At 39.5% G+C, this 24,454-nt stretch overlaps 1 protein-coding gene across 3 annotated transcripts in view; it reads right to left on the minus strand.

Annotated features, from left to right (window-relative positions):
- Positions 1-24,454, minus strand: part of LOC145479623 (uncharacterized) — a 33,997-nt gene that overhangs the window by 8,206 nt on the left and 1,337 nt on the right. The window contains exons 4-15 of one of the 3 annotated variants that reach the window (XM_081458032.1): positions 23,057-23,560; positions 22,227-22,427; positions 20,697-21,413; positions 19,302-19,494; positions 18,162-18,316; positions 17,571-17,755; positions 16,962-17,037; positions 16,299-16,424; positions 14,662-14,728; positions 8,757-14,362; positions 8,126-8,336; positions 515-6,055 (exon numbers count right to left, since the gene is read on the minus strand). In XM_081458032.1, coding sequence (XP_081314158.1) covers positions 515-6,055; positions 8,126-8,336; positions 8,757-14,362; positions 14,662-14,728; positions 16,299-16,424; positions 16,962-17,037; positions 17,571-17,755; positions 18,162-18,316; positions 19,302-19,494; positions 20,697-21,413; positions 22,227-22,427; positions 23,057-23,560 — 13,582 coding nt within the window. Of the gene's footprint in view, positions 1-514; positions 6,056-8,125; positions 8,337-8,756; positions 14,363-14,661; positions 14,729-16,298; positions 16,425-16,961; positions 17,038-17,570; positions 17,756-18,161; positions 18,320-19,301; positions 19,495-20,696; positions 21,414-22,226; positions 22,428-23,056; positions 23,561-24,454 lie in introns of all 3 variants that reach the window. The other 2 variants (XM_081458031.1, XM_081458033.1) reach the window with 2 other exon arrangements.

Consider the following 24,454-nt stretch of genomic DNA (forward strand, 5'->3'; position numbering starts at 1 on the left):
TTCGAAGCTCTCGCATCTTTCCTCGCCGACCAATTGATGTCCACAGTGATTTCCAGCGGAAAGAAATCAGGGAACAAATGTCCCACTAATTAAAATTACAGACGCGATGTTCTGCGTAGCGTTTCTCCGCTCTTGAATAATTTTCGCTTTACTCTCAACGTATGTTTTGTGAATCACGACTCCACTGTTCTAGGTTTGTTTACCAAAATAGAGTCCATTCAAGTGCAGCTTGACAACGGCGTCGATTTTGGCTTGGCTTCGGACGAAGTCCCTCAGGGCTACCAAGAACAAAAGGCCATTCATTTTTGCTCACAGTGAGATGTTGAGCCGGAACAATAGACCATTTCTTGATACGTTTACACACACGATTTTAGTTTCGCCACCTGTAAAATAGCTATCACTTTACATTTTAAGATTAAATTAACTGTGGCGCTATCAAAACTCAAGTCCTTACTGCTGACAACGCCAAATTCCTAGACTCATTAAACCAGAGCCTTGAAGGCATTAAATTTACCTTCTCTATCTTGCACAACTTCATCAAGACCCATGACCCTCTCTTCTAGCTCTTCTTTTTCGTCGGTGAGGTGTTGTAAGATTTCCTGCAATTTCTCAATGTCTCTGTCTTTGCCTGACAAGGAGAGGGATTCCATTTCCTCTGTACTAACGCAAACATCTTTACGTTCCACTTCTGACGACGTCGAGGACTGGTCAAGTCGTTTAAGCTTCACTTGAAACTCGTAAGCAATCTCATCAGCAGTTGCTTTGCCCTGTAAAGCCCGCTGTAAGTCCTCACTGAGTCCAGACACGATGTGGTCAAAGTCGGTTCTAAGTTTATCTATGTCCTCTTTCCCTTGCTCTAGTGTGTGTACCCGTGATTTCAACTGCTCCACTTCAGTATGAGCTAAGAGTAGAGCCTCCTCCAGATTGTTTACGTGGTTTTGTTGTTCGGATATGACACTCTCGTAACTACCTTTCAGACGACTCAATTCTTCCGTGAACAGTTCTCTCTGATTTGACAATTCCACGTGTAGCTGTGCAATCTGTTGGTCTTTGCTATCAAGCAATGGCTGCTCGCCTTGAAGTAGCTGTTCTGTCTGTAGCTTTTCCTGTTGCAGTTCCCTCTCAGTTTTTACCTTCTGTAGCTGCAGCTGTTCCAGGAGCGCTTTCAGATTCTGGTTTTCTTCTCTGTTTTCGACAAGCTTCTGTATGACGTCATCCTTTTCCTCACTCAGATATTGCAGGTGCTCCCCAACGCTAGATATCTCAGCATCTCTCTCTAAAAGAACCTTTTCGAACTGCTCCACCAGGCTACTGCTTTCTTCCTTCTCCGCGAGTAACGTCTGTATTTGTTCCTTGAGTTCGTTGAGGATTCTTTCCTTTTCTCTGACGAAAGCATCTAACTCAATTCTTAACTCCTGCACTGCCTTTTCACTTTCTAATTTCTCTTGCCGCACTTTGTTCAGCTCGGCCACGATCTCCTCCTTGCTACTTTCTTGGCCAGCTTCTGATTTCGCATCTTTTGTTTTCCTCATCAGTGTCCTCAACTTTGCCTTCAAACGTTCGTTGACTGACTTGACCTTCTCTAATTCAGATTGCGCATTGGACAGGTCATCTTTGACTTTCTCAATATTTTCACTGTCACAGAACATGGACTGTACAGGTGGCGACTCCAAGAGAGCTTCATTATCATACACAGCAGCCTGAATTCCCTCATTCTCTGGAGACTGAATAAGAACCTCCGAAATCATCTTTTCCCGATCACCTTCTTTCTCGTCCTTTCTGATTTTGTTGCTTGGCTCTTCTCGTTCTTCAAGGAGTCTATTTCTCTCCTCTAAATTTATCTTTTCCCTGTTAAGGGATTCTGAAACGTCCCTTAAGTTATCGACTTCGTTCTGGGTTGCCTGGAGTTTTTCCGAGACGTCCTCTTTACCCTCCAAGTCCGCCGTATCAACTGCTACGTCGCTGAACCTTGTTTCAACCTTGTCTGATACTTTCTCCAAGCGTTTCAGTTGCACTTGAAATTCATGTGCAATTTGATCAGCGGCCGCTTTACCTTCGAGAGCATGTTGAAGATCCTCGCGGAGTCCCCCGACGATATGATCAAAGTTCATCTTAAGCTTGGCTATATCTTCTTTTTCCTTTTTCAACTTTCGTAATTGGCCCTTAAACTGCTCCATCTCTTTGTTGGCAGACAAAAGTTCCCGTTCCAATTGATCGGCGTGGCTTTGGATTTCAAATATCACCCCTTTATGCTGGACTGCTGTAGCGTCTAATTCTGTTTTGTAATCATCTGTCAAGTCCTCTAGCTGATTCTGGAGATTGGAAATCGTACTTTCTCTCTTGAAAACATCATCCGAAAGACCCTCCATCTCCTGTTTCAATCGACGACACTCCCTTTCGATCTCGGTCTTTTGCAAAACGAGTTCTTGCTCCTGAACATGCAAATTAGTATTTTCTTCCCTCAGTTCTTGAACGATCTTCCAAGCTTCATCGTTTTCACTTTGAAGGTCTCGGACATCGTCCCTCATCTCTTGCAGCTCGTTATCTTTCTGGACAATCTGCTGTTCACAATGTTCGACAAGACTATTGCTGTTCCCTTTCTCTGTCACCAACTGGTCGATCTTACTTTTTAACTCGTTCACGATGCTCTCCTTTTGTCGAACAAATGCATCTAGCTCCACTCGCAGTTGCTGGCAGGCCTTTTCACTGTCAAGTTTCCCTTGACGAACCTGTTGAAGTTCCGCCTGTAACTCGTCACGCACACTGCTGTCTTCATCTCCCGAGTTGGATTTAACTCTCTTCTTTTTGACGACGGCTCTCAACTTCGCCTTTAACTTGTCATTAAGTGCTTTGATCCTCTGCATCTCATTCTTCATATTTTCAAGTTCTACTTCGGTTTCACTGGCTGGCGTCGCTGTAACCTGGTTATCCACAGAGGACTGTAAAATAACTTCTTCCACTACCTTTCCCACGTCACCTCTCTCAGCATACTTCAAGTCAACCTCAAGACTAGAAATGGGCTGTTTGTTACTTTTCTCTTCAAGCGAAAGCTCCAGATCTTTCATTTTATCTTGTAAGTCATCTCGTTCTTTTAACACAACTTCAAGGGCAGATTTCAAGTCGATCACCTCGCGCTGTGTTGCTTCAAGCATTTCTGTAACCTTGTTTTCTTCAAGCAAACGATTACCATCGGCTCCCATCGAAAATGCCCCTGGCGTTGACTTTTTCAAGTCCGCGAGCTGAACTTGAAACTCATGAGCTAATTCATCTGCTGCTGCTTTGCCATCTAGTGCTTGCTGAAGGTCCTCACGCAAACCTGACATGATGTGGTCAAAGTTGTTTTGTAGCTTGTTAATATCCTGCTTTTCCTGAGTTGCGACTTGAAGCTGGGCATTTAATTCATCGATCTGTGAAGTTGCTCGTACTAGCTCCGCTTCCAGTCCTTCCTCTTCTTGCAGCCGTTTTCCAAGCTCCATTTGAACCTCTTGTAGCTGGTTCTTAATTTCACTGTTGCGTGCATCAAGCACTTGGATACGATCTTGTAACGTTCTCTCATTGCTTTGCAACTGTAAAATATTCTCATCCGTTTTTCTCTGTTTTTCCTCCATGAGAATTTCAAGATCGCTAATTTTACGGTCCTTCTCTTCAATAACTGGGTAAGAGTCTTGTTTAACTTGTTCTAGTTCAGATCTTGTTTTCAGTAGCTCAGTTTGGATGAAATCTTTCTGCTCAGCAACCATTTCAATATTTTTTTGCAGCTCTGTATTATCCTTCCTTAGTTCCGCGTTTGATTCATCCACTTCCCTTTCTTTCTCAGCCAACACTTCTTTTATGCCCTGAATTACTCGTTCATACTCCTCTTTTGTGTTCTCTAACTGATACTCTAATTCAGAGTATTCTTGGTTTCTCTCATTAATAAGTGATTGGTTCGTTTTTTGGAGGGCGTCCAAGGCAGTCTTTGCATCATCGGCATCTTGAGCCACGGACTGTAACTGGGAATTTATTGCTGTTAGTTCTTCTGCGGCTTTCTTTAGTTCCGCGTTTTCTGAACTCAAAGACTGAATTTGCTCGGTTAAATCACGGACACTGGAATCCTTGTCTAAGAGTTGTTTTTCGTGCTCTCCAACCACTCTGATAGCATCCTCATTTTCCTGTGACACTTGCTGTATTTTGGATTTAAGAGCTGCCACAATCATTTCTTTTTCTTTGACGAAATTATCAAGTTCTTCACGAAGCTCTTGCACCTTCCTGTCGCTATCCAGTTTTGCTGCTCGAGATCTTTCGAGTTCTGCTCTCGTTTCACTAGATGTTTCTTCTTCTCTTGAATCGGATTTTGTTCTTTTTTTCCTTAACGCTGCCTTGAGCTCGCTACTCAGGGTTTCATTGAGTTCAGAGGCCTTCTTCAGCTCACTTTGCAACCAGAGAACATCGTTTGGCATGCCAGTCAACTCTACCCCCTTATCGCCTCCTCCGTCTTTATCATCTTTCCCAGCCTGTTCAACGTCGGCTTTGTCAGCATCATCTCCTTTTCCTTCATGTTTAAGCATTTCTAAACTCTTCTGAAGCTCCTCCTTTTCCTTCTTCACAGTTTCCAGAGTTTCCTTCAACAATTCAACTTCTTCCTGGGTAGCCTTAAGCTGAACATCTACTTCTGTTTTGTCCACTTCTGTGGTACCAACTGCCACTTCTTCCAGCTGGACACTACTCTGTTCCACTGACTTCTCGTTTCTCTTCAGCTGGACACGGAATTCGTGAGCAATTTGATCAGCAGCTGCTTTTTCATCAAGCGCCTGCTGTAGATCTTCACGAAGACCTGACACAATATGATCAAAGTCGACTTTGAGCTTGTTGAGTTCTCCTAACGACTGCTGGGCCTCGTGAAGCTGCTTTGTAAGTTGACCGATTTCCATCTTAGCACTGGCAAGGTCGCGTTGAAAGTTTTCAACTTCTGCCTCTTTGTTACCAAGCACTTGTTCATACCCATCTTTACACTTCTCTAGTTCCTGCACATAATCGAGCTTTTCTTGTTCGAGAGTTTTCTCAAGTTGTTCAATGCTATCATCTTTGTCTTTGCAAAGGAGTTGATAGCGATTTTTGAGGTCTTGTATCTCATCATCTCTCTGTGATAAAAGCTTCTCATACTTTTCGAGAAGACTTTCATTACTCGCCTTTTCATCTAAAAGCTGCTGGGCCTTGATTTTCAGATCTCCAATGACGCCATCTTTGTGACGAACGATTCCATCCAATTCTTCCCGCATCTCATAGGCTGACTTTTCCAAGTTCAGCTTCTCTTGACGAACTTTTTCAATATCTGCCATTAGCTCCTTGGAATCATGTTCACTAACGGACTCAGATTTCACCTTTTCCTTTTTGATCTGTACTCTCAGTTTTGCTTTGAGTTTCTCATTTACAGCTTTGACTTTGGAGAGTTCTGCATGGATCTCGGACATCTCAGTTCTGACCTTTTCAAGCTCTTCATTAGCGTCAGGATCCTGAGGAGATGGTACAGATGAAGGATCGAGATGTCGAGGAATGGATTCTTCAACCTTAGGAATTGCTTCCTCTTCCACTAACGGAGGAACGTGGTCAACTAGAGCTGGCGTTGAAGATGACAAATTACCAACAGGGACATCAGGAGGTCTCCCCAAAAACGTAGCTGCAGCTTCACCTCTAGAATCAGCTTCAGTTAATGCAACATTTAGCCTTTCAGTTTCGACCTGCAATTCCAGATTCTTTTCTTTCAACTGCACAAGCTCATCTTCAACAGATACAAGGTGATGTTCCAGTTTGACTTTCTCTTGTGTTAGAGCCTCTAGTTCTCCTTGCAGTGTCGCAATATTCAAATCCTTGTCTTTAAGATTTTCGACCGCTTCACTAAGCTGTTGAACTTCATCAAGGAGGAGCTGTTTCTCTTGCTGTTGGTTTGCCTCTTCTTCTTTCATCATTGCTATTTCGTCATCCCGAACTTTGACCTCTTGTTTTAACTGTTCGATAAGCTTGTCGGCTTCCTCTTTTTGGGAATTCATTGCATTCATACTGGACGTAAAGTCAGCTTCTAAAATGAAAACGAAAACAAAACAGGTTAAGAGTTTTAAAAGCAATTAGCAGATAAAGTAAAAGAAAAATCATCAAGTACATGTATGACAAAAACCGCTACTACTGGTTAGTTCGGTTATATGTTATATTCTTTATGTATAAAGACAGACACTGGCAAAGTCTCGAAATTCAGAGAGGTTTATATCTGCAATCAAGGAGACAAAAATGGTGGCAGGAAAGAGTATGAAATAACTACGTAATTTTACCACAAGGTGTTCCTGTTAAGAGTGGACAAACTTTTAATGATCTGGTAAGTTTGATTGATTTTCTAACACTAATGATTTATACTTTACAATGAATTTTGTGTTAACAGTTAAATTCTTCTATTAACTTCGTAAACTTGATTACCTCTAAAATTATAATTTACATACATGTACTAAAGAATATAGTTACGTAAAGAATTCTTGATACGATACTCTTGGCATTTGTTTGACTAAAAACAACACAAGCAAAGAAGCACACGATGCATAGAAATGAACGACAAATAAAAGCGCGCAGAAACAAAAGCAAAGCAACTTACTTACCTCTTGCTAAAATAGGTTTGTTCTCTAGCAAACCTTTTAACTTCAACATGCTATTTATCGAGTGACTTGGACAATCTACAGCAACTGATCAACAAACTGATGGCCAACAAAGTGATACAGACAAAACAGCGATGGCGTATTAAATAATCATACAGCGAACTCCGATTGATCTACGAGAACGAAATCTAGCCAGTTGGATCTTACATCTGCATCGCGACCGACGGCTTATTATTAGCGATACACCGAATAAAGGTGCATATTAATTGCAGTTTGGACGTCTGTGATTCTAGTCGTGCAAAACTAAACTGTGACTCAAATAGAATGTAGCAACACTACTGAATCGTACACAACAGCAAGAATACCAGAAACGATAACAATTTACAAAAACGCAATATGAAAATTGGCGATTGGCGTTGACCACGGAGCAAAGTACAAACTGCCACATTGAGACATTATTATGGCCATTGGAATGCATGGCTGGCAATAGTATAGATGACAATAAACGTAAGAAAACGACAGCCATTTAAGACGTGGCGCATTCAATGAAGTGCGTGTAGCACACATTCCTAACACCAATTGCATGACTAAATTTGAGAACTGCAAGAATAATCAATAGCGAGGAAAGAACGCTTTAGCCTTGTAAAGTGAGACATTGATACATTGCTGTGCTTGTTTAGAGGGTTTCTTCAGAACTCCCCGTAAAGACGTAAAAGCACACGAGGTAGCAAAGTCATTAACCTTAGTGCGATTCCAACCCGTACAGATGTGTGTTGATATTTCGTTTTCTAACGACGGGCCAGGCATTTCATGGTAAATAAAGATTGATACGAAAATGTAAGTGATGACGACTATTGCACAGAATCTCTTGGAGCCTTAACTGTGAAGGCCGATCTCAAAGAGCTTGGTTTGGTCTGGGCAGAAGCTGAATTTATCGCCAGGGATTGCGAGAAGTGGAAAAGTGATGTCCTGATGGCCTGATGTTCCAGCAGGGATGATGAGGATGAGTTAGAGGGAGTAAGTGTCTCAGTGCCTTAACATGACAAAACTAACGTTATCGCCCAGGCACAATCATAGTTTTATTTTTGGTAACCATGTTTCTGGCTGAACAAAATCAAAGCGAATGAAGAAGAAAATAGGCAGAGATAATCAAAACGTTAACCAAAGGTTTTAGGCAATCTGCTTCCTGATTTATTGATTGATAATTTGATATTTATAATTTCACATCGCAATCTAGTGACCCATGAAGGAGTCTGCTTCCAAATTGCTTGTACCATTAAGCAAATGATATGATCAAACCCAAGTTCGTGCAAGCATAGCGAGTAATCTGAAACCATATTCAGATCCATCTTGGGATAAACTAAACTCTCTTGGAATTTTGTTTCAGCAAGCATCAAAATACTGGTTGGATAAATAAAGCAAAAGTCAGATGGACTAAAAACAAAAACAAAAACAAAAACAAAAATAATACAAAATGGATGATACAAAGGTATCTGACTTCCACCAACCTCGTTCATCAAGTTCTTTCTGTAGTTGCCCTTGCTTCCTTTCTACTTCATTTTTCATGTTCTCTAACTGTCTTGCCAAATTGTTCATCTCGTCTTCTGTGGTATGCAGTTCATGTTCTAACGCTTCTTGCTTTTCCTCTGAGGTTCTGCTGAATTCCTGCGCAGCTTGAAGTTTGTTGTTGACGTTAGTAAGTTCTTCAGCGTGTGCATCCTGATGTAAACAGAGTTGCTTTAAATTAGTAAGAAATCTTACAGGAGATTGAATGGTTTTCTGGTGACCCCCTTTTGCCGAGCTTGGCGATTCGTTGAAACTCTTACAGAGATGATATTGTTTTCGCCGTCTATCTGGTGTATAAATATGACCTTTATAATTTCTAAGCTAAAATCTGGTTTATTTCCCTTGTTGCGACCATACGTGTTGGGTATGTTACTACTCTGACTTTAGAGCAGATGTTGTCCAGAAAAGTATTCTAGAATTCTGTGCCAACATCGGACTATAATTATTTTTCTGCTACAACCCAGTATTTACATGAACGACGGCTTCTTCTCTTATAGAACTTAGTAATGTAAGCAACCCAAGAGTTTGGGTTAAGGTTGCAAGGAAATGTTTAAAAAGGTTTAAAACTATTACCCTCAGTTGCTGGATCTCTGCATCTTTCTCTGTGATAGAGAGCTGTAATTTGGTCATTTCTTCTTTCTTTGCCGCTCGTTCTTCCTTCAGTCTTTTCTTTAGGTTGGCGATTAGTTTGTTCCTATCCCCAATTGACTTGTCAAATTCATCTTGGCCTACACTGGCCTGCAAACGCGAATCCATTTCAACTTTCTCCTGGTCACGCTTTTCTATCTCCAGTTTCAGATTCTGCAATTCTAGTAACGTTTCCTGCCATTTTAGGTCTTTCTGTTCCCCTTCATTCTCTGCATCAATAAGCCTGCTTTTCAGCTCCTCCACGTCTCCATCTTTAGCTCTGGCGCTTTCTCTCACCTGATCCAAAGCCGCCGATAGCTGTTCCGTCGTCTGAGTCTGAAGTTCCAGTTGGGAACCAAGCTCTTGCATTGCTTCTTCCTTCTCCTTCTGGGCATTCGCTAATTTAAGTCTGAACTCAGCCGTGATTTTTTTGTTCAACTCAATCTTCTCTCGTATCTTATCTTTCAACTTAGCAATCACCTCATCCTTGTGACTCTTGGTATCTTCCAACTTCTTGGCAAGTTGTTCCTCGATTTGAGCCTTTTCAAGGTCTTTGACGGTAGAAATTTCTTCCACTTTCTTACTGACGGTTTCTTCCACGTTTTTCCTCACCTCGGCAAGTTCTTTTTCCTTCTGACGTAGCCTGTCTTCCAGCTCATTTGAAGTATCTCCTTGATATTCCACTTTAGGTTTGTTAGCTTCGTCTAGTTCTTGTTTGACTTTGTCCAGTTCCCTTTCTTGTTCCTCGAACTCCTCTTTTAAGTTCTGTAATTCAGATGTGACCCATTCATGTTGTACCATCAATTCATTTAACTTTTCTTTTGTATCTGCAAGCTCGGCCTCAGCTGCAAGTTTTGCATTTCTTGCCTCTTTCACCTCCGATAAAATCTCAGTCATCTCAGCCTCAAAATTTCCTTTCTCCTGCTCAAGCTGTTGAATTTGATGAACAAGTTGTCTTTCTCGCGATGATAGTTTAGCAATTTCGTCAGCGGATGAACTCAATAAAACTTCTCTGTCTGGTACAGTTTCTGGCACTCGTCCTTCAACAGGGGTTACATTCTCTTTCTGTATTCCCTCAGTACTCGAAAGCTCGTTTGTTAAGGTTTCTAGCTTCTGTTTGGCGTCATAAAGCTCGTTCTTTGTATCCTCCAGCTCTGCAGCACATCGCTCTTGCTCAGCGGTTATCATGGTCAACTTCTGACTAACATCAGAAAGGTCTGATTCCAAAGAAGCCTTTTCAGTCAGGACCTGGCTTAGTTTGGTGGAGGTCTCTTCTAAGTCTGCCTCGATAGTTTCTTTCCCCTGCTTCAGCGCAATGGAAGAATCTTTAACCTCCTCCAACTTTCGAGCCAACTCTTCAGTTTGCGACTTGGCCTCTGATAGCTTTTCTATATCTTCATCACGTTCCTTGTTTAACACCATCAGGTTTTGTTCCTGGTCTTTGCAAAGCTGGTTCAGTTGGATGATGGTATCTTGCAACTCTTTGAGCATTTCTTGCTCCTTCCCAATTACAAGCTCCTTTTCCTCTTTTGCCTGGAGTTGTTCTTCAAGAGTAACTTTAGTTTCAGAAACTTCTTGCTCAAGACTACTGATGCGTTCATCCTTCACGTTCAGTTCTCTCTTTGAATTACTTAATTCGTCTCTTAGTGCATCTAGTTCCCAGTCAGCGGCACTTAATTTGTCTTTTAGGTCAAACAATTCTGATTCTAAAGCTGTCTTCTCGTGGGACACTTGTCTCAGTTCAGAAGCGACATCACTAAGATCTGCTCGTAAACTAGCAGTAGTTTCCTCAACACGACCCATGGACTTTTCCAATTCATTCTCGTGTGCAGTTTGGTCTGCAAGTCTAGTGTTCGCTACTGACAAGGCTTCTTCGCTTGCTGATAATCTATTGCAAAGTTCTACAGCTTCCTGTTCCTTGAGATTCAGCAACTCCTGATGGTGTTTTAGTTTTTCTTGTAGGTCTATGACCTCTGTTTGTGCTGAGTGGAGTTGATTGTTCAGCGATTCTTCCTTGTGAGATGTAACAAGCTCTTCCTTAACAACTTTCTGCAGTTCAGCAAGTTCATGTTGCAAAGAGCTGAGTTGGCTCTCCTTCATGTCCAACTCAACTTTGGTTCTTTCAATCTCTGATGACAAATTGCCATTTTTCTCTGTAATCTCAGACAATTCGTTCTTTAAAGAATCTCTTTCAGATAAAATATCTCCAAGTTTTACTTGTAGGCCTTCTCTTTCTTGTTCAAAAGCACGTTTTGAGTTGTTAAAAGCGTCTTCATTCTCAAGGAGCTTACTCTGATATTCCTCCACCATTGTCTTGTTCAAGGACAGATTTTCAGACACTTGGAACAACTCTCTCTCTTTGGCCGAAAGCTCTTCGTCTAATTCTTCGTTTTTCTTTAATTCTAACCGTTCTAGTTCTTCCTTAGCTGACTTGTTAATTTCTTCGACAACGCCTTTTAAGTGTTCTATAACCTCTTTAAGATCACTAACTTCTTTCTCTTTGAAGTCAAGCTGTCTTTTCAATTCTCCAAGCTCAGTTTTAAACATTTCATTTTCAGACTGAACTTGTGAGATTTCTTTCCTTTCATCCTGAATAGAAGTCTCCATCGACGCCTTCTCTGTTTCAGTTTCATTGATTCGAGAGTTCAGTTCTTCGCGTTCAACTAACATCTGCTGTTTCTCTTGTTCAAGGGAATCTAATTGTCGTCGAAGCTCAATGACTTCTGAATTCAAACTTTCCTTTTCATTTCTAGCCATTCGCAAAGCTTCCTCGACTTTCCCAAGCGTGTTTTCCAATTCTCGTATCTCCTCGTTTTTAGCTTGAAGTTGATTCTTGTGCTCGATCAATTGCGCTAAACACGTTTCCATAGCTTCTTTTTCTTCCAAGAAAAGTTCCTTCTCTTTCTTCAGCTCCTCTAATTCCTCTTTACGGTTGTCATTCTCGGCAGACACTGCCTCAAAAGATTTCTTTAAAGCCTGCGCTTTCTTCTTCAAAGCAGCAAACTTACTATCTCTAGCTGCAAGCTGGCTTCGTAGTTCGTCAAGTTGGGCATTTGTCTCATTCAGGCTTGTGTCGAGGTTTTCAACACTAACGCTCTTGTCGTCTAAAGACGTTTGCAGTATAAGAAGTTCTTCCTCTTTGTTGGAAAGATGCAAACGAAGGTCGCCTATTTCTGCACGCAATTCTCCATATTTGGAATCAAAGTCGATGTTTTGTTCATTCAAATTTGCCTTTAAGGAGTTCACTTCGTCGTCTTTCTCGTGGAGTCTCTGTGTTAACTCGTTTACTAAAGAATTTGTCTCAGACCGACGTCCTTCAAGCTGTTCAACGCTAACTTTCTGCTCGGCAAAACTAGCCTGCAGTTGGCTTAGTTCTTCCTCTTTACTCTTAAGTACTTCCAAAAGCCGATTTACTTGGGAAGAGTTTTCAGCATCGCTTGTTCTTGCTTGTTCTAAATGTTCACCTTGCTCGTCTACCATTGCTTGGAACTTGACAATTTCAGCTTCTTTAACCCCAAGCAAATCTTGCAATTCTTTCACTTGCGCTTCCATTTCGTTGTAGCTAACATTCACCTGTTCAAGACTTGAAGGTTTCTTTTCCAAGCTCAACTGTAACATGCCAAGCTCGTCATCCTTGGCTAAGAGTACTTTCTGTAGTTCTGTAACTTGGAAACTTGCTTCTTCAAACATGGCGCTGAGCTGTTCATAACTCGACTTCTGCTCTTCAAGTTTAGTTTTAAGTGTAATCAATTCGTCTTCTTTCTCTTTCATACTTTCGTTAAGTTCTTTGACTTTCAATGTGGCCTCATCGTAACTGGCGTTAACTTCATTTAGGCTAGATACATACTCTTCTATTTCAGCTTGCAGGGAAGTATTCTCTTTCTTCTTGCTTGCGATGGTTTCTTCCAGCCTGGACATTTCAGAACTATATCGAGATTCAAGATGGCTATACCGTGTCGCTTCCTCTTCACAACGGACTCGAAGGGCATCGATTTCACTTTCTTTGGTGGTTAGAGTATTAGTCAATTCTTGTAAATGAACGCTCTGTTCAGTCAATCGAGATGTCAATTCTTCAAAATTTGAACCTTGGTCTTCCATGCTGGTTCGGAGCACATTTAATTCTGTCTCTTTTGCTGTAAGTACATCATGTAGATCTTTTATCTGGGAACTTGCATCTGAGAAGCTTGACTTCAAGTCGTCATTCTCCAGACCGAGCGCTTCGAGATCGTTCTTGAGTGACGTAATTTCTTCATCTTTTTTCGCTACATCTTCTTCAAGATCCCTTACCTGGCAATTCGCCATATTCAAACTCGAGCTTAGGTCGTGATAAACTTTCTCCTGCTCTTCCAGGTTGTTTTGGAGAGCTGTTAAATCCTTGTCCTTTCCACTAAACAACTCTTGTAGTTGATTCACCTTGGCATCAGAGTCTGAAGAACGCAAACTAAGTTCCTTCAGTCTCGCTTCCTTTTCTTCCAAGTCTGCCTGAAGTGTAGCGATCTCTTGATTTTTTTCGATCAAGTAATCTTGCAGCTTCTTCATCTGCTTATCTGACTCGGCCGAGTTTTGGTTCAGTTGTTCATACTGCAAACCTTGCTCTTGTAAAGTGGTTTTCAGCGTTTTCAACTCCACATCCTTTGCAGTGCAATTTCCTTCAAGTTGTCTTGCTGTCGCAGTTGACTCTTCATATCTTGTGCTCAGTTCTTCACAAGCCATTTCCCGTTCTTCTAGCTGTGATTTAAGAACACTGATGTCGTTTTCTTTTACAACGAGTGTTTGTCGTAAGTCTTGAAGCTGGGAGGTTGTTTCTGACAAGGCCTCCTTCATCTGCTGATAAGTAAGGGTGTGCTCTTCCATGGTTTGCTTTAAAGCACTTAGCTCAGAATCCTTTGTCTGTAAAATTTCTTCCAGGCCTTTAACTTGGGAGCTTGACTCGATGAAACTGGTGCTCAAGTGTTCAAAACTACTGTCTTTCTCATCAAAAGCTGCTCTGAGCTGCACAATTTCGACTTCTTTTTCTTCAACAGCTTCTTGAAGTCTCTGAATCTTTGCAACATACTCGCCATGCGTGGCACGCAATGACTCAAACTCGGAGATCTGTTGGTCTCTGGTATCTTGCAACATTTCCACCTCTGTCTGCTTGTTTGCTAGGAGTACCTGCAATTCATTAACCGTCGAACACACATCCGTGTAACTTCCTTTGAGCTGCTCCAGACTTGACTCTTGCTCACTTAGTTCTTTCTTCAGCCTCTCAACCTCAGTCTCTTTACTGGTCAGTTGTTCTTGAAGCTGCTGCACTTGAGTGCTTGTTTCGCTGAAGCTCGCATTCAACAGCTCAAAACCAGAGCTATTTTCCATCAGAGCCTGCTGCAGATTGCTAATTTCCTTATCCTTGTCTTCACGGATCTTCTCTTGATATTGGCGGCTTTGCTGGAGCTGGAGCTCAAGGGATTCTACAGTAGATCTGCTCTGTTCAATTTCCGCTTTCAGATTTTCCACATTTTCAGACTGTTTTGTGCATTGTTCTTTACTCGCTTCAAGTTGGCTCTGAAGTCCTAAAGGAGGGAAATTTTAGCTCATTAGGATCTGCCCGTTGGCAACCGAACCACCAAATTTGAAATCACAACGTCAAAAGATCGATCGATAAATCAATTGAACAATCAAAAACAGATTTCCAAAACTGAGGGGAAGCTAAATTAGATTCACTCCTGAAGTTCGTGTTCGTAATTAACGTAAACACTGAAATACAGAGCAACACAGGATAATTCCTTCACCCTTAGACAGGAATGGAAAATATTCTTTTGAATTTGTCACAAAGAGTTAAGAAGACCGTCAACTAGTACTCCTTGCTTACCCATCAGTTTCTCCCTCTCCTCTGTTATCAGTTTCCTCAGAGAATCAACTTCGGCGCTCAACTCGTTCTGCAAAGAAACGTATGCACTGTTAATATTACACTTCTGCGTAAAACTGTAGAAGAGTACTTTAACAAATGGGAAGAGAGGGATAACACAGCCTACAGTATATCTCAAGCTGGCTTAATACTTTAAGCACAGACGTAATTTTTTTGGACCATGAAGTCAACCAGATAAGATCTTTAGTCGCTTTTCGTGGGTTTTCACGCCCAACTAATGAGTTGGAAAGAAGAGAAAGTTCACTGAACCGCTCTTCAAAAACGAGTGTTTCCTATTTATTGTTGGATGCTCAACCACACTGAATTTATTCAGAGAAAATACCTAGAATATAAATATATAAGGATGAAATACATTCTCAAGCTCTACAAATAATTTAATAACACTTGTCCACACTACGCCGGCGGAATTTGAAAACGCAGGTTATTTTCTCCCGTTAGACCTTCCCTCCACGCTATTCCGTCACGAAAACGGCTTTTCGAAAACGCTCTTCAAACCGGAGGAATTTAAAAACGTCGGCTTTACGTTTTAGTAGAGACGAGAAACATTTTTAAAGTGGAGATTTTCAAAAGAGATGGCCTCACGATAATCAGATGTATTCCCTGCTCGAGTTTTCCTCCAACACAAATCCAAAATGACCGGTGACTGTTGCGTTTTCAAATTTCTCTGGTGTACTGTAGACGGACTTTTTATGCGTTTTCAGAGTGAAACCTCTGTTTTTAAATTCCTCCAACGAAGTGTGAACTGGGCCTAAAGGTGTCTTGCCTTTGATAGTAACTCTATTTCCATGTCAACTGCAAGCTCGAAAGACGTCTCTAAGTCCAACTTCAAGTTGGAGATCATGATTCAGAAAAAGTAAAATTATATCGTGAAATTATATCCTTGAAATACTGCTACTGCCTTAAACATATCAACATATTAAGTTCAAATATTAATACTTGAACTTCTAAGAAAACGGCATTTCTTTTTAGTAGGAGGGGCTTCTTGTCACGATTGCACAGACTGAACAAAGACCTTATCACTGTACATATACTTTGCTCTTACATGTAAGTCATAATTCCACCCTAAATAGCTCGTTTCAAAAGCCAGTCAAAATACTTGTTTATTGACTGAAATACTCTAGGCATTGCACTTCTATGGAAAAATAGAAAGGTGAAACAGTATCTCTGCATGTACTATTAGTGCCATTTTTGTCTACCTTTCTGTAATATCATTATTTGAATCTTAAGGATATCGTCATGCATGTAACTATGATTTTAAAATTAATTTTCAGATTACCACTTGACACTTAAACTTTGTAGCACATATGATTACTGTACATACAAAATATCCTGCAATTTGATTACCGCTATTCTTAAAAGTTTATCTCTACAGTATAATAATCTAAGGGTGAAGGTTAAAATAATGCTAACAGTTTATTGGATACGTGAAGGTTAAATTGATTGCATCAGAGATTTTTCCCTCATTCTTTCTTCCACGAAACTAATTAAGCAAGTCTCTAGGAACAGGGAAATGCTGTATAGTAATTATAACCATTAGAGCACCGCGTTTTGAAGAAATAAAAAAAGATCAGGTTATTCACCTCATCATCGAGGTCCATAACATACACTTCTTTTTGTTGTAGCATTGTTTTAAACAGTTGAAGATTCTGTTGTTGTTGTGCCACTTTAGTCTCCAGATAAGTAATGCGTTCATCTTTGTCAAACAGCTGAAACGTGGGATGTTTTGGATCAGAAATTTCTAGAACTCTTTGGTTTCTAAGACAATAACACGACTTTTTTGGCAGCTAAAAACTGTTTAAGGTTAAGTGTTTTGGGGTCCAAAACATATTGTTGGCCAGGTGTCTTGACAACAATCACATGGCATTACATATTATTTGCGTATCAAGTAATAAAATAAAAACAAACCTATCTACGGTGTACAAGTACATTAATTCGTACTGTAAATAATTCTATACATGTATGCAAAATTTGCTTTTTCTACTAACTTTGTATTACAGTCTACACTTGATTACAAGATCTGGGTAGCAAGGGCTTGGTCCAGCAGTAAAAAAACTCTTTAAGCCTAGAAAGGGTCTATTGTAAGTATGTAACAAGGGGTTCTAACTGCAGATACACTTGATGCCTTTAAAAGAACCAATGATATTGCATTTGATGTTGTGAACAGCTCATGATGTACAACGGCGTAGTCCTACAGCAGCTACATTTGGTCTTACACAAGAACTGTTTAACATCACAATATCTACCTTCTCGTCCAGTGGACCTTGTTTCATCTGTTCCCTCAGATTTGCCACCGCTGACCGCTCCAGATCGAGCGTGGCTCTGAAAACAAAAAAATACATATTTCTTAACAAGGTAAAGCTGTGGTGTGCTACCTCACCTTTTTGAGTGTTTTCATACATGTAACTTGACAGAAACAGAAAACTTGAAAAAACTTTTACAAACACAGAGAGAACACATTTGTTGTGAGTACAAAATTGACAGTTCTCTTAGTTTGCTCATATGATCTAAACAACAACAACAACAACAACAACAATAACATCTTTATTTCTAAATATAATATAAATAACATAGCATTTTTAGTTTATTTACATGTAATACGTACAATACTACGTTTTGGATTAGGTAATTGTTACAATCTTGTTTGAAGCTAAATCAACCATTAGATTTTCGAGTTTGCCTCCAGCCTTGTACAGCGCTGCTGGATGCTCAGAAGCACACACCATATAAAATTATATTATTATTGTTATATTATTATTATAATTGTTTTGTGTAAATTGCATGAGGTTCGTGCATGTTTCTATGAGTTATGAAGATAAATCATTGATCACTTTCAATGTGTGCTGTGGCTTTACCTAAGAGTTTCATTTTCTTCTTGAAGAGTTTCCACATGCATCATCAGAGACTCTTCCGCCATGTGTTTGGCATGCTCTGCATCTTCATCTGAACTAATTTCCTCCGTCTTTTTTTGCAGGCGTTCTTTCTCTGCTTCCAACATTTCTTCCAGCTCCTCCACTTTGTTTTGCAAAGAGTCACGTTCCTACAGAAAGAAAAATGCGTTAATGACATAGAGATTATTACATGGCCCCACGGAGATACAAAATTTCTCTTCAAGTGTGAGCGCAGCGAGCGAGTGAAATATTTTTGAACATGAGAAGAAAATTTCGTATCTCCAAGCGACCAGGTAATTTTCTTTCTATCATATAAAATTCTGATAGTACATAACGATGTTTTTGGCGATGTTCCGAAGATTTCCGACCAATTTCCGAAGATTTCCGAAGATTGTCCCAAAGTTGTCTGAAGGTTAGACGAACCATTCCGAACATTTTCCAAAGATAACCGAAGATTGCCGAAGACTTCCAAAGAAGATCTGAAGATTTGGTGTATATATAAAATGCATTATATTGAAAATGACACCATTCATTTGTCTCTCAGCAACAACATACCTTGGTTATGAGATCCAGTCTCCTTTCCATGCAGTACCTCTCTTCCTCAAGTATTTTCATAACATTGACATAACCTGATTCTTCTGAGTTGGAGCCGATGATTGTGGATACAGTACCACTGCCTTCCAGTTCTTCTTCAGGCTGATCATCTTCCTCTGCTGAGATACATTAAATTTAATTTGGATTTAATGGGGTCTGGAGACTACATAAATAATAATAATAATAATAATAATAATAATAATAATAATAATAATAATAATGAGATGATGATGATGATGATGAAAATGATAAGTAATAGTAATTGGCCTTTGTGGAGTATAATTCAGGGAGTAATTGCACAAGTAATTTCAAAATCAGATGAGCATGAAGCACAACGCCGATTTGAATTACAAGCATGATTACTCCCTGAATTGTACGGCACAAGGTGCAATTACTAATTAATCGTATCTACAACAATTTTTGGAATTAAAAATGTCTTTTGGGAACTTTTTTTGAGCGAAAATGTCTGTAACGCTTTTCATAAGTTTTGAAAATCCTAGGAAAGAGTGCGAAGGAAGCCATTAAAGTACACCTAATTGACATGCAAATCATGTGGGTATCCAATTACAGGTATCCAATTACGAAAAGTTCAAATTGGATACCTGTAATTGGACACCCATGTGATTGCGCATAGATTACGCGACAAATAGGCATGTGGAGAACCAATCATGATCGAGAATTTTGTTATAGATGCGATTATAATAATACTTTTTATAGTGCAACTTTTCATAAACTGATCAAGTGTGCTTTACATCATCAAAAATTAAAACTAGTCCTAAAAGATGTATATTTACAATGGTTGCTAAAAATTACAAAGCATGTTAAAATAGACACCAATTGAGTAAAAACTACATTACAAAGTTTGTGATTCAAGCTGTACAATTACAAACAGCACATGTATCCAGTTGTACTGATAACACCTGTGTGATGAGCAGAGCAAAACTTAGCCTGTGAGGGTACTTGAAGTGTGAACACAGACAGATTTTTAGCTTTTGTTTCAGTGGCGTGAAACAAAAGTTGGAAATCCATATCTGTGTTTGCGGGTTCAGAAAAAATGAGAGGGTTAATATTGTTATGTACAGCTCTACATTGTAGATGTACCTTGCTCTAGCGAAGCCTTCTTTTCAACAGTAGCCAGTTTTCCTTTTTTATCAGTTGATCTAACAAACTCTTCCAATGCTTGTTCTAGTTCCAAGCGTTTTGATTCAGCTCCTTCTCGTTCTTCTTCAATCTGCGTTATTTTCATTTGTATTGCTAACTTTTCCTCTCTTTCATGCAACAGATGCATTTCAACCTAAATCATAAATAAAACAGTTTCAAAGAAGAAAGTTCTTGTTGTCGCTGTACGGTAACATAAAGACAATATACTGAAAAAAAAACAACAACAACAACAAAAAAACAATGTGCTGTGGGTTTTCCCCTTGACAGATGACATGTACATACAATCTTCCACTAGCATAGTGTTTATACAGTAATAATGTTTATGAGTAGTAACAAGTCTGTACGTATTAGTGATTTATACATAATTACTGGATAAAAATATTAAGAAGCAGATGTAACATGTAGACCTGGAAATAACAGTCAGCCATCAGACATTGTCTGATCAAATTGGGCAACTGTGTGACTAATTTTACACTTACATGAAAGTCTAATCCTGGGCCCCAATCTGACTTACTAGTCTTGAAGAGTTTTGTCTTGAAGCACATGTCCTTGCACTAACATGTAACGGATGTGTGTTTACAGTGTAATCCCTATTTCTCAAACCCTCGATTTTTTGAACCCCCAGATAACTTGGACCAAAAATCATTCCAAAATTCTCTAACTTTGAATTTTCACACCAATTTTCATTTTTCTTGAAGGTTGAAAAAAGTGTATTCCACTGTAAATGTATCAACAACAATGCTCTGTCTACATGTCAGGGCAGGGAAAAAAATGAAATCCATTTGCCCAGTGGACCGTCCAGTAAATCTCCATTTTCACTTGCCCCCACTTAGATATTACTTGCTGACATGGTGGCCAGTACGGCAATCAGAGGACAAATATGAACAAAATATGCTTGGATTCTTAACAAATCCATGCTTTCAACTAAATGGTTATAACTAATCTTGCAGTCTTACATTTTGAAATAACTCCTGACTGGAAATTATCATTTATCAAGCTGACATTTTCATTTGATGCGCGAGACTACTGAGGCTAATTTCACTCGCGCACCTGGCCACTGAACTTCTATTTTCACTTGCCCAAGAGCAAAATGTATTTGCCCTAGGCAAATGGACTTGGGTATTTTCTTGCCCTGATGTACATGTACATTTTGTGTATTCCATTGACAGAACAATAATGACCATATCAGAGAACAAAACAGATAACACCAAACGTTCAAATGGATTACAATCACAGGTACACTGCAATTACGAAGTGTTTAACCAAAACAAGGAAGAAGAAGGAAAATGTGTTTTCTTATAACAGCCACTTATTTTACATATACACTAAATGTACCTCTTGCATATCCTTGGCAAGCTTTTCCTTTTCATTCTGAAGGCTGGTCAACTTAGCCTTTGCTTGAAGCTTCAACTTTCCCATTTTGGCACTTAAATCTCGTATCTCTTTTTCCTTTGCCTCAGTCTCTGTTTTTGCCAAAGCAAGTTCCTCAGCAATTTTGTTGTTCTTGTCAAGAGAACTTTGCAATTGAGCATGCAGAGCATTTTGGCTATCTTTAAAAGCTTCCTTTTCATCCCTAAATTGCTGTTCCTTCTCTGCATCAAGAAGCAGGAGCCGTTCATTTACATTTTCCTTGGATTCAAGCCCAGCTAGACTTTCTCTCAAGGATGCAATAGTTTCCTCCAAGTTGGCGTTCATTTTTGTCTGTGATTCAAGCTTCATTTCCTTCTCGCTTAATTCTCTTCCATGTTTCTCTTTAATCTCTTGAAGCTCCTGATCCTTGGCATGAACAGACTCTTGTAAAGTCTCAACTTCTGCCGTCTTATCTTCAACTAACTTTTCCAATGTTTTAATATGAATCTGTTTGTCTGCAGCATCCTTTTCAAGTGCACTTATCCTTTGAGAATTGTTGTTGATCATCTCTTCACGCTCCTTTATCTTCTCTTCAAGTAGAGCCACTACTTTGTCACTGTGAGAGGCTGGCGAGGTCCCCTCACTGCTCAAGTTTTTTTCTTGCATGGCTCTTTTAAAGACTTGAATGGCTTCATCCTTGGACTGCAAATAAAGAAATATGTACATGTACCGGTATTAGGAAGCAGCAACTAAAAAGTTGTTTAACTCTCTAAGCACAAGTACAAGGGAGACAATATAATTTCTGTTGGACTCTGCATGTACACTGTAAATCATACCTAGCTATTTTTGTATATTGGGTAAGGTCCATGTTAAGTCTACATACAAGCCAAGATGCCCATCAGGCCGGAGCTTACAACCTGGTTTCTGTAGCACGTAGTGACTAGGAATATTTCTACTCCCCCCTGGATGGGATGCTAGTCCATTACAAGGTTACCCCCAGCATTAAATTTGCCAGTACCCATTTGTACAACTGGGTGGAGAGAGGCACTGTGAGAGTTAAGTGTCTTGCCAAAGAATTATAATCCGGAGTTGAGTGCATGAACTATGCAGCCACAGCTATTTTTGTATACAAGTGTATTTTTTTCATTCATTGTATACATGTAGAAAAGTCAATTAGCTGGAGTCTCCGCATAGGGCTTACAGCTTGCCCACTATACTATTCTCTGGGCACCTTGAACCTTTTGATACCGGAATTTTCCATATTTTGTGCTATGCAACAACTTCTACATAGAGCTCTATACATCGTCAATTATAGTTACTGTATCTGCTTAAGAAAGGGCACAGTCATTATTAAATTTTTACACACCATGATGCTTCCCTGCAGCAATTTTTTTTGGAAGCCCTATTGGCTGTACCCTTTTGAACATACACCGTATTATCAGTGTTTTGAGTAAGCACCATATTACCAGGATTAATTTTTGTACGGTAAATACTGACAGTAAATTTCAAAATAACCTCTATGATTTGCGTTTTCTCCTCTAGCTGCTCTCTAAGGTCATGCTCAGTTGTTTTGTAGGCTTGTTTGGCTTCAGCAAACTTGGCAGTGAGAACCTTTTCCTTTTCTTGAACATGATGCTGCAGCTTCTGGACAGTTAGTTTGTGCTGTTCTTCAATTTCCTGAATGTGTTGCAACAATGAAGTTTTCTCTTGCTCTAGCTACAAGTATTGAAAACATAGGATCCATGTATTGTTAAAGTGCCCCTACAGTATGATCAAATTCTTGATATCTATTTCTTACATTTTTGTAAACAATAAATTTTTCCTAGATATCTTGCCAAATTTCAGTCTATTACAAACATTAGAGCTCACGTTTTTTGGACCTTTAGTTCCGAGAATTTATGGTTGCCATTAATTTTCCCTGTTCCAAGTCTTGGTCGACACAGGTTGGCATAGAGCCAAAGCTTTTGTTATTCTTTATGCGAGCTGTAGTACTAATTATTACTATAATTTCAACCCGTGTGGTATTTTTGAGAAAATGATGTCATTTACTCCAATTCTCAACCAAAACTTGGAACAAGGAAAATCAATGGTGTCCATAAATTCTCAGAAATATATGTAAAGGTCCCAAAAACATGAGTTCTGATGTTCATAGTAGACTGAAATTTGGCAAGATATTTAGGAAAGACCTATTATGTACAAAAAATGTAAGAAAAGGGATATCCAGAATTTGATCACATACTGTAGGGGCACTTTAAAGAGACACATTCTAAAAGTAGAGTCAATGTTGCTTTTAAGTACAATGGATTCAGGGTCAAGGGCAAATTTAAGAACAAATAGTATCTTACTTTATCCGCAGCAGCAATCATTTCACTTTTCTCTTCTAATTCTTTCTTGAGTGCATGGACTTCCCTTTTAGCTGTTTGAGTTTCATCCACAGATTTCTCAAGTCTACTGTTCATTGCTTCCAGTTGTTCTCTTAAGGTGGCAACAAGTTCATCGGCTCCACTGTCAAGATTCTTCATGGCTTTGAGTTGATCAATAACTTGGTCCCGGCTATCTATCAGCCTTTTCTGAGCATCAAGACGATCCATCAGACCTTCGATGGTTTTGTTTCGATCCTCCAGCAATTGTTTACATTCCTCAAGTTTCAGTTGGAAACCTTCTGCAGTTCTTATCTTGACGGCCAACTCACTCATGACCTTCTCTTCATTATCCCTTCCTTGCTGTTCAAGCTGTCTGACTGCACTCTCACTCTCCTCAAGACGCTTCTGCAAAGTTTGAATGGTGTTGTCTTTTTCAGTAAGCAAGGCTTGAATCTGTTGAATGTTGCTCTTTTGGGTGGGATTATCCTGCCAAAAGACATCCCATTAGTAACTCCAAGATAAGATAAGACCCTATGAAATCTCTTTTAATTTGCATACTGTAGCTTCATGATCTAAAGAGTGTAAGGAGCTCCTTACTCTTATAGGTGACATATTCCGTTTACTTATTTATTGTTTTTCTTTTTCTTTTTCCCTTATTTAAGTTTTACTGCCAAACAAGTTCTTCATGTAAATTCTATTTAATTTCACTCAGCTTGATTAGCTTTTAAATTACTCTGGGTGAATTTACCTAATTTTTTTGTAACTAAGAGTTTTTCTATTTTGGCAATAAAGCGTGTGTTATTGTTGCTGTCCACGATCTGAAAAGTGAGTACAGTAAGTGGTAAAGTGGAGATTAAGAATTTTTTTTAAAATTCCAGGAATTAGGGACATTTGTTCTGAGGATTAGATTCCAGTTTGGAGTCTGGTATGAATTTTCCTTAATTCTTCTGTGTGTATACATGTATGTGCATTTTACAACTACTGATAGGGGTGGTGGAGTACGTGTATTCTCAGTGACAGTCAGTTGGGCTTGAAAGAAGTACCATCCAGTCATCCGAGACAAGTACACGTATATGTTCACTGAATGCTTGTTTGACGCCAATTTTATGGATACCTGCTTAATACAAGCACTTCATCAGCTGAAAAAGGTGGTTTGAAACCAATTAATGCAAGTACTAGTACAGCAGAATCTTTTTGACTTTTAGGACCTCCAAGGGAAACAAAAATTGGTTTGAAAAACCAGGTACTTTGAGAATCCTGGGTAAAATTGCATTGTTTGCCCGAGGGGAGGGGAGGGGAGGGGATGAAAATGGCTTTTAGTTTGAGTTACCAAGAAGTTCAAAGAATCGAGAGCTTGAGAAATCGAGTTTTTACTGAATA

This window comes from Orbicella franksi, chromosome 2 (assembly GCF_964199315.1).
Source record: "Orbicella franksi chromosome 2, jaOrbFran1.1, whole genome shotgun sequence".
Taxonomy (NCBI): domain Eukaryota; kingdom Metazoa; phylum Cnidaria; class Anthozoa; order Scleractinia; family Merulinidae; genus Orbicella; species Orbicella franksi.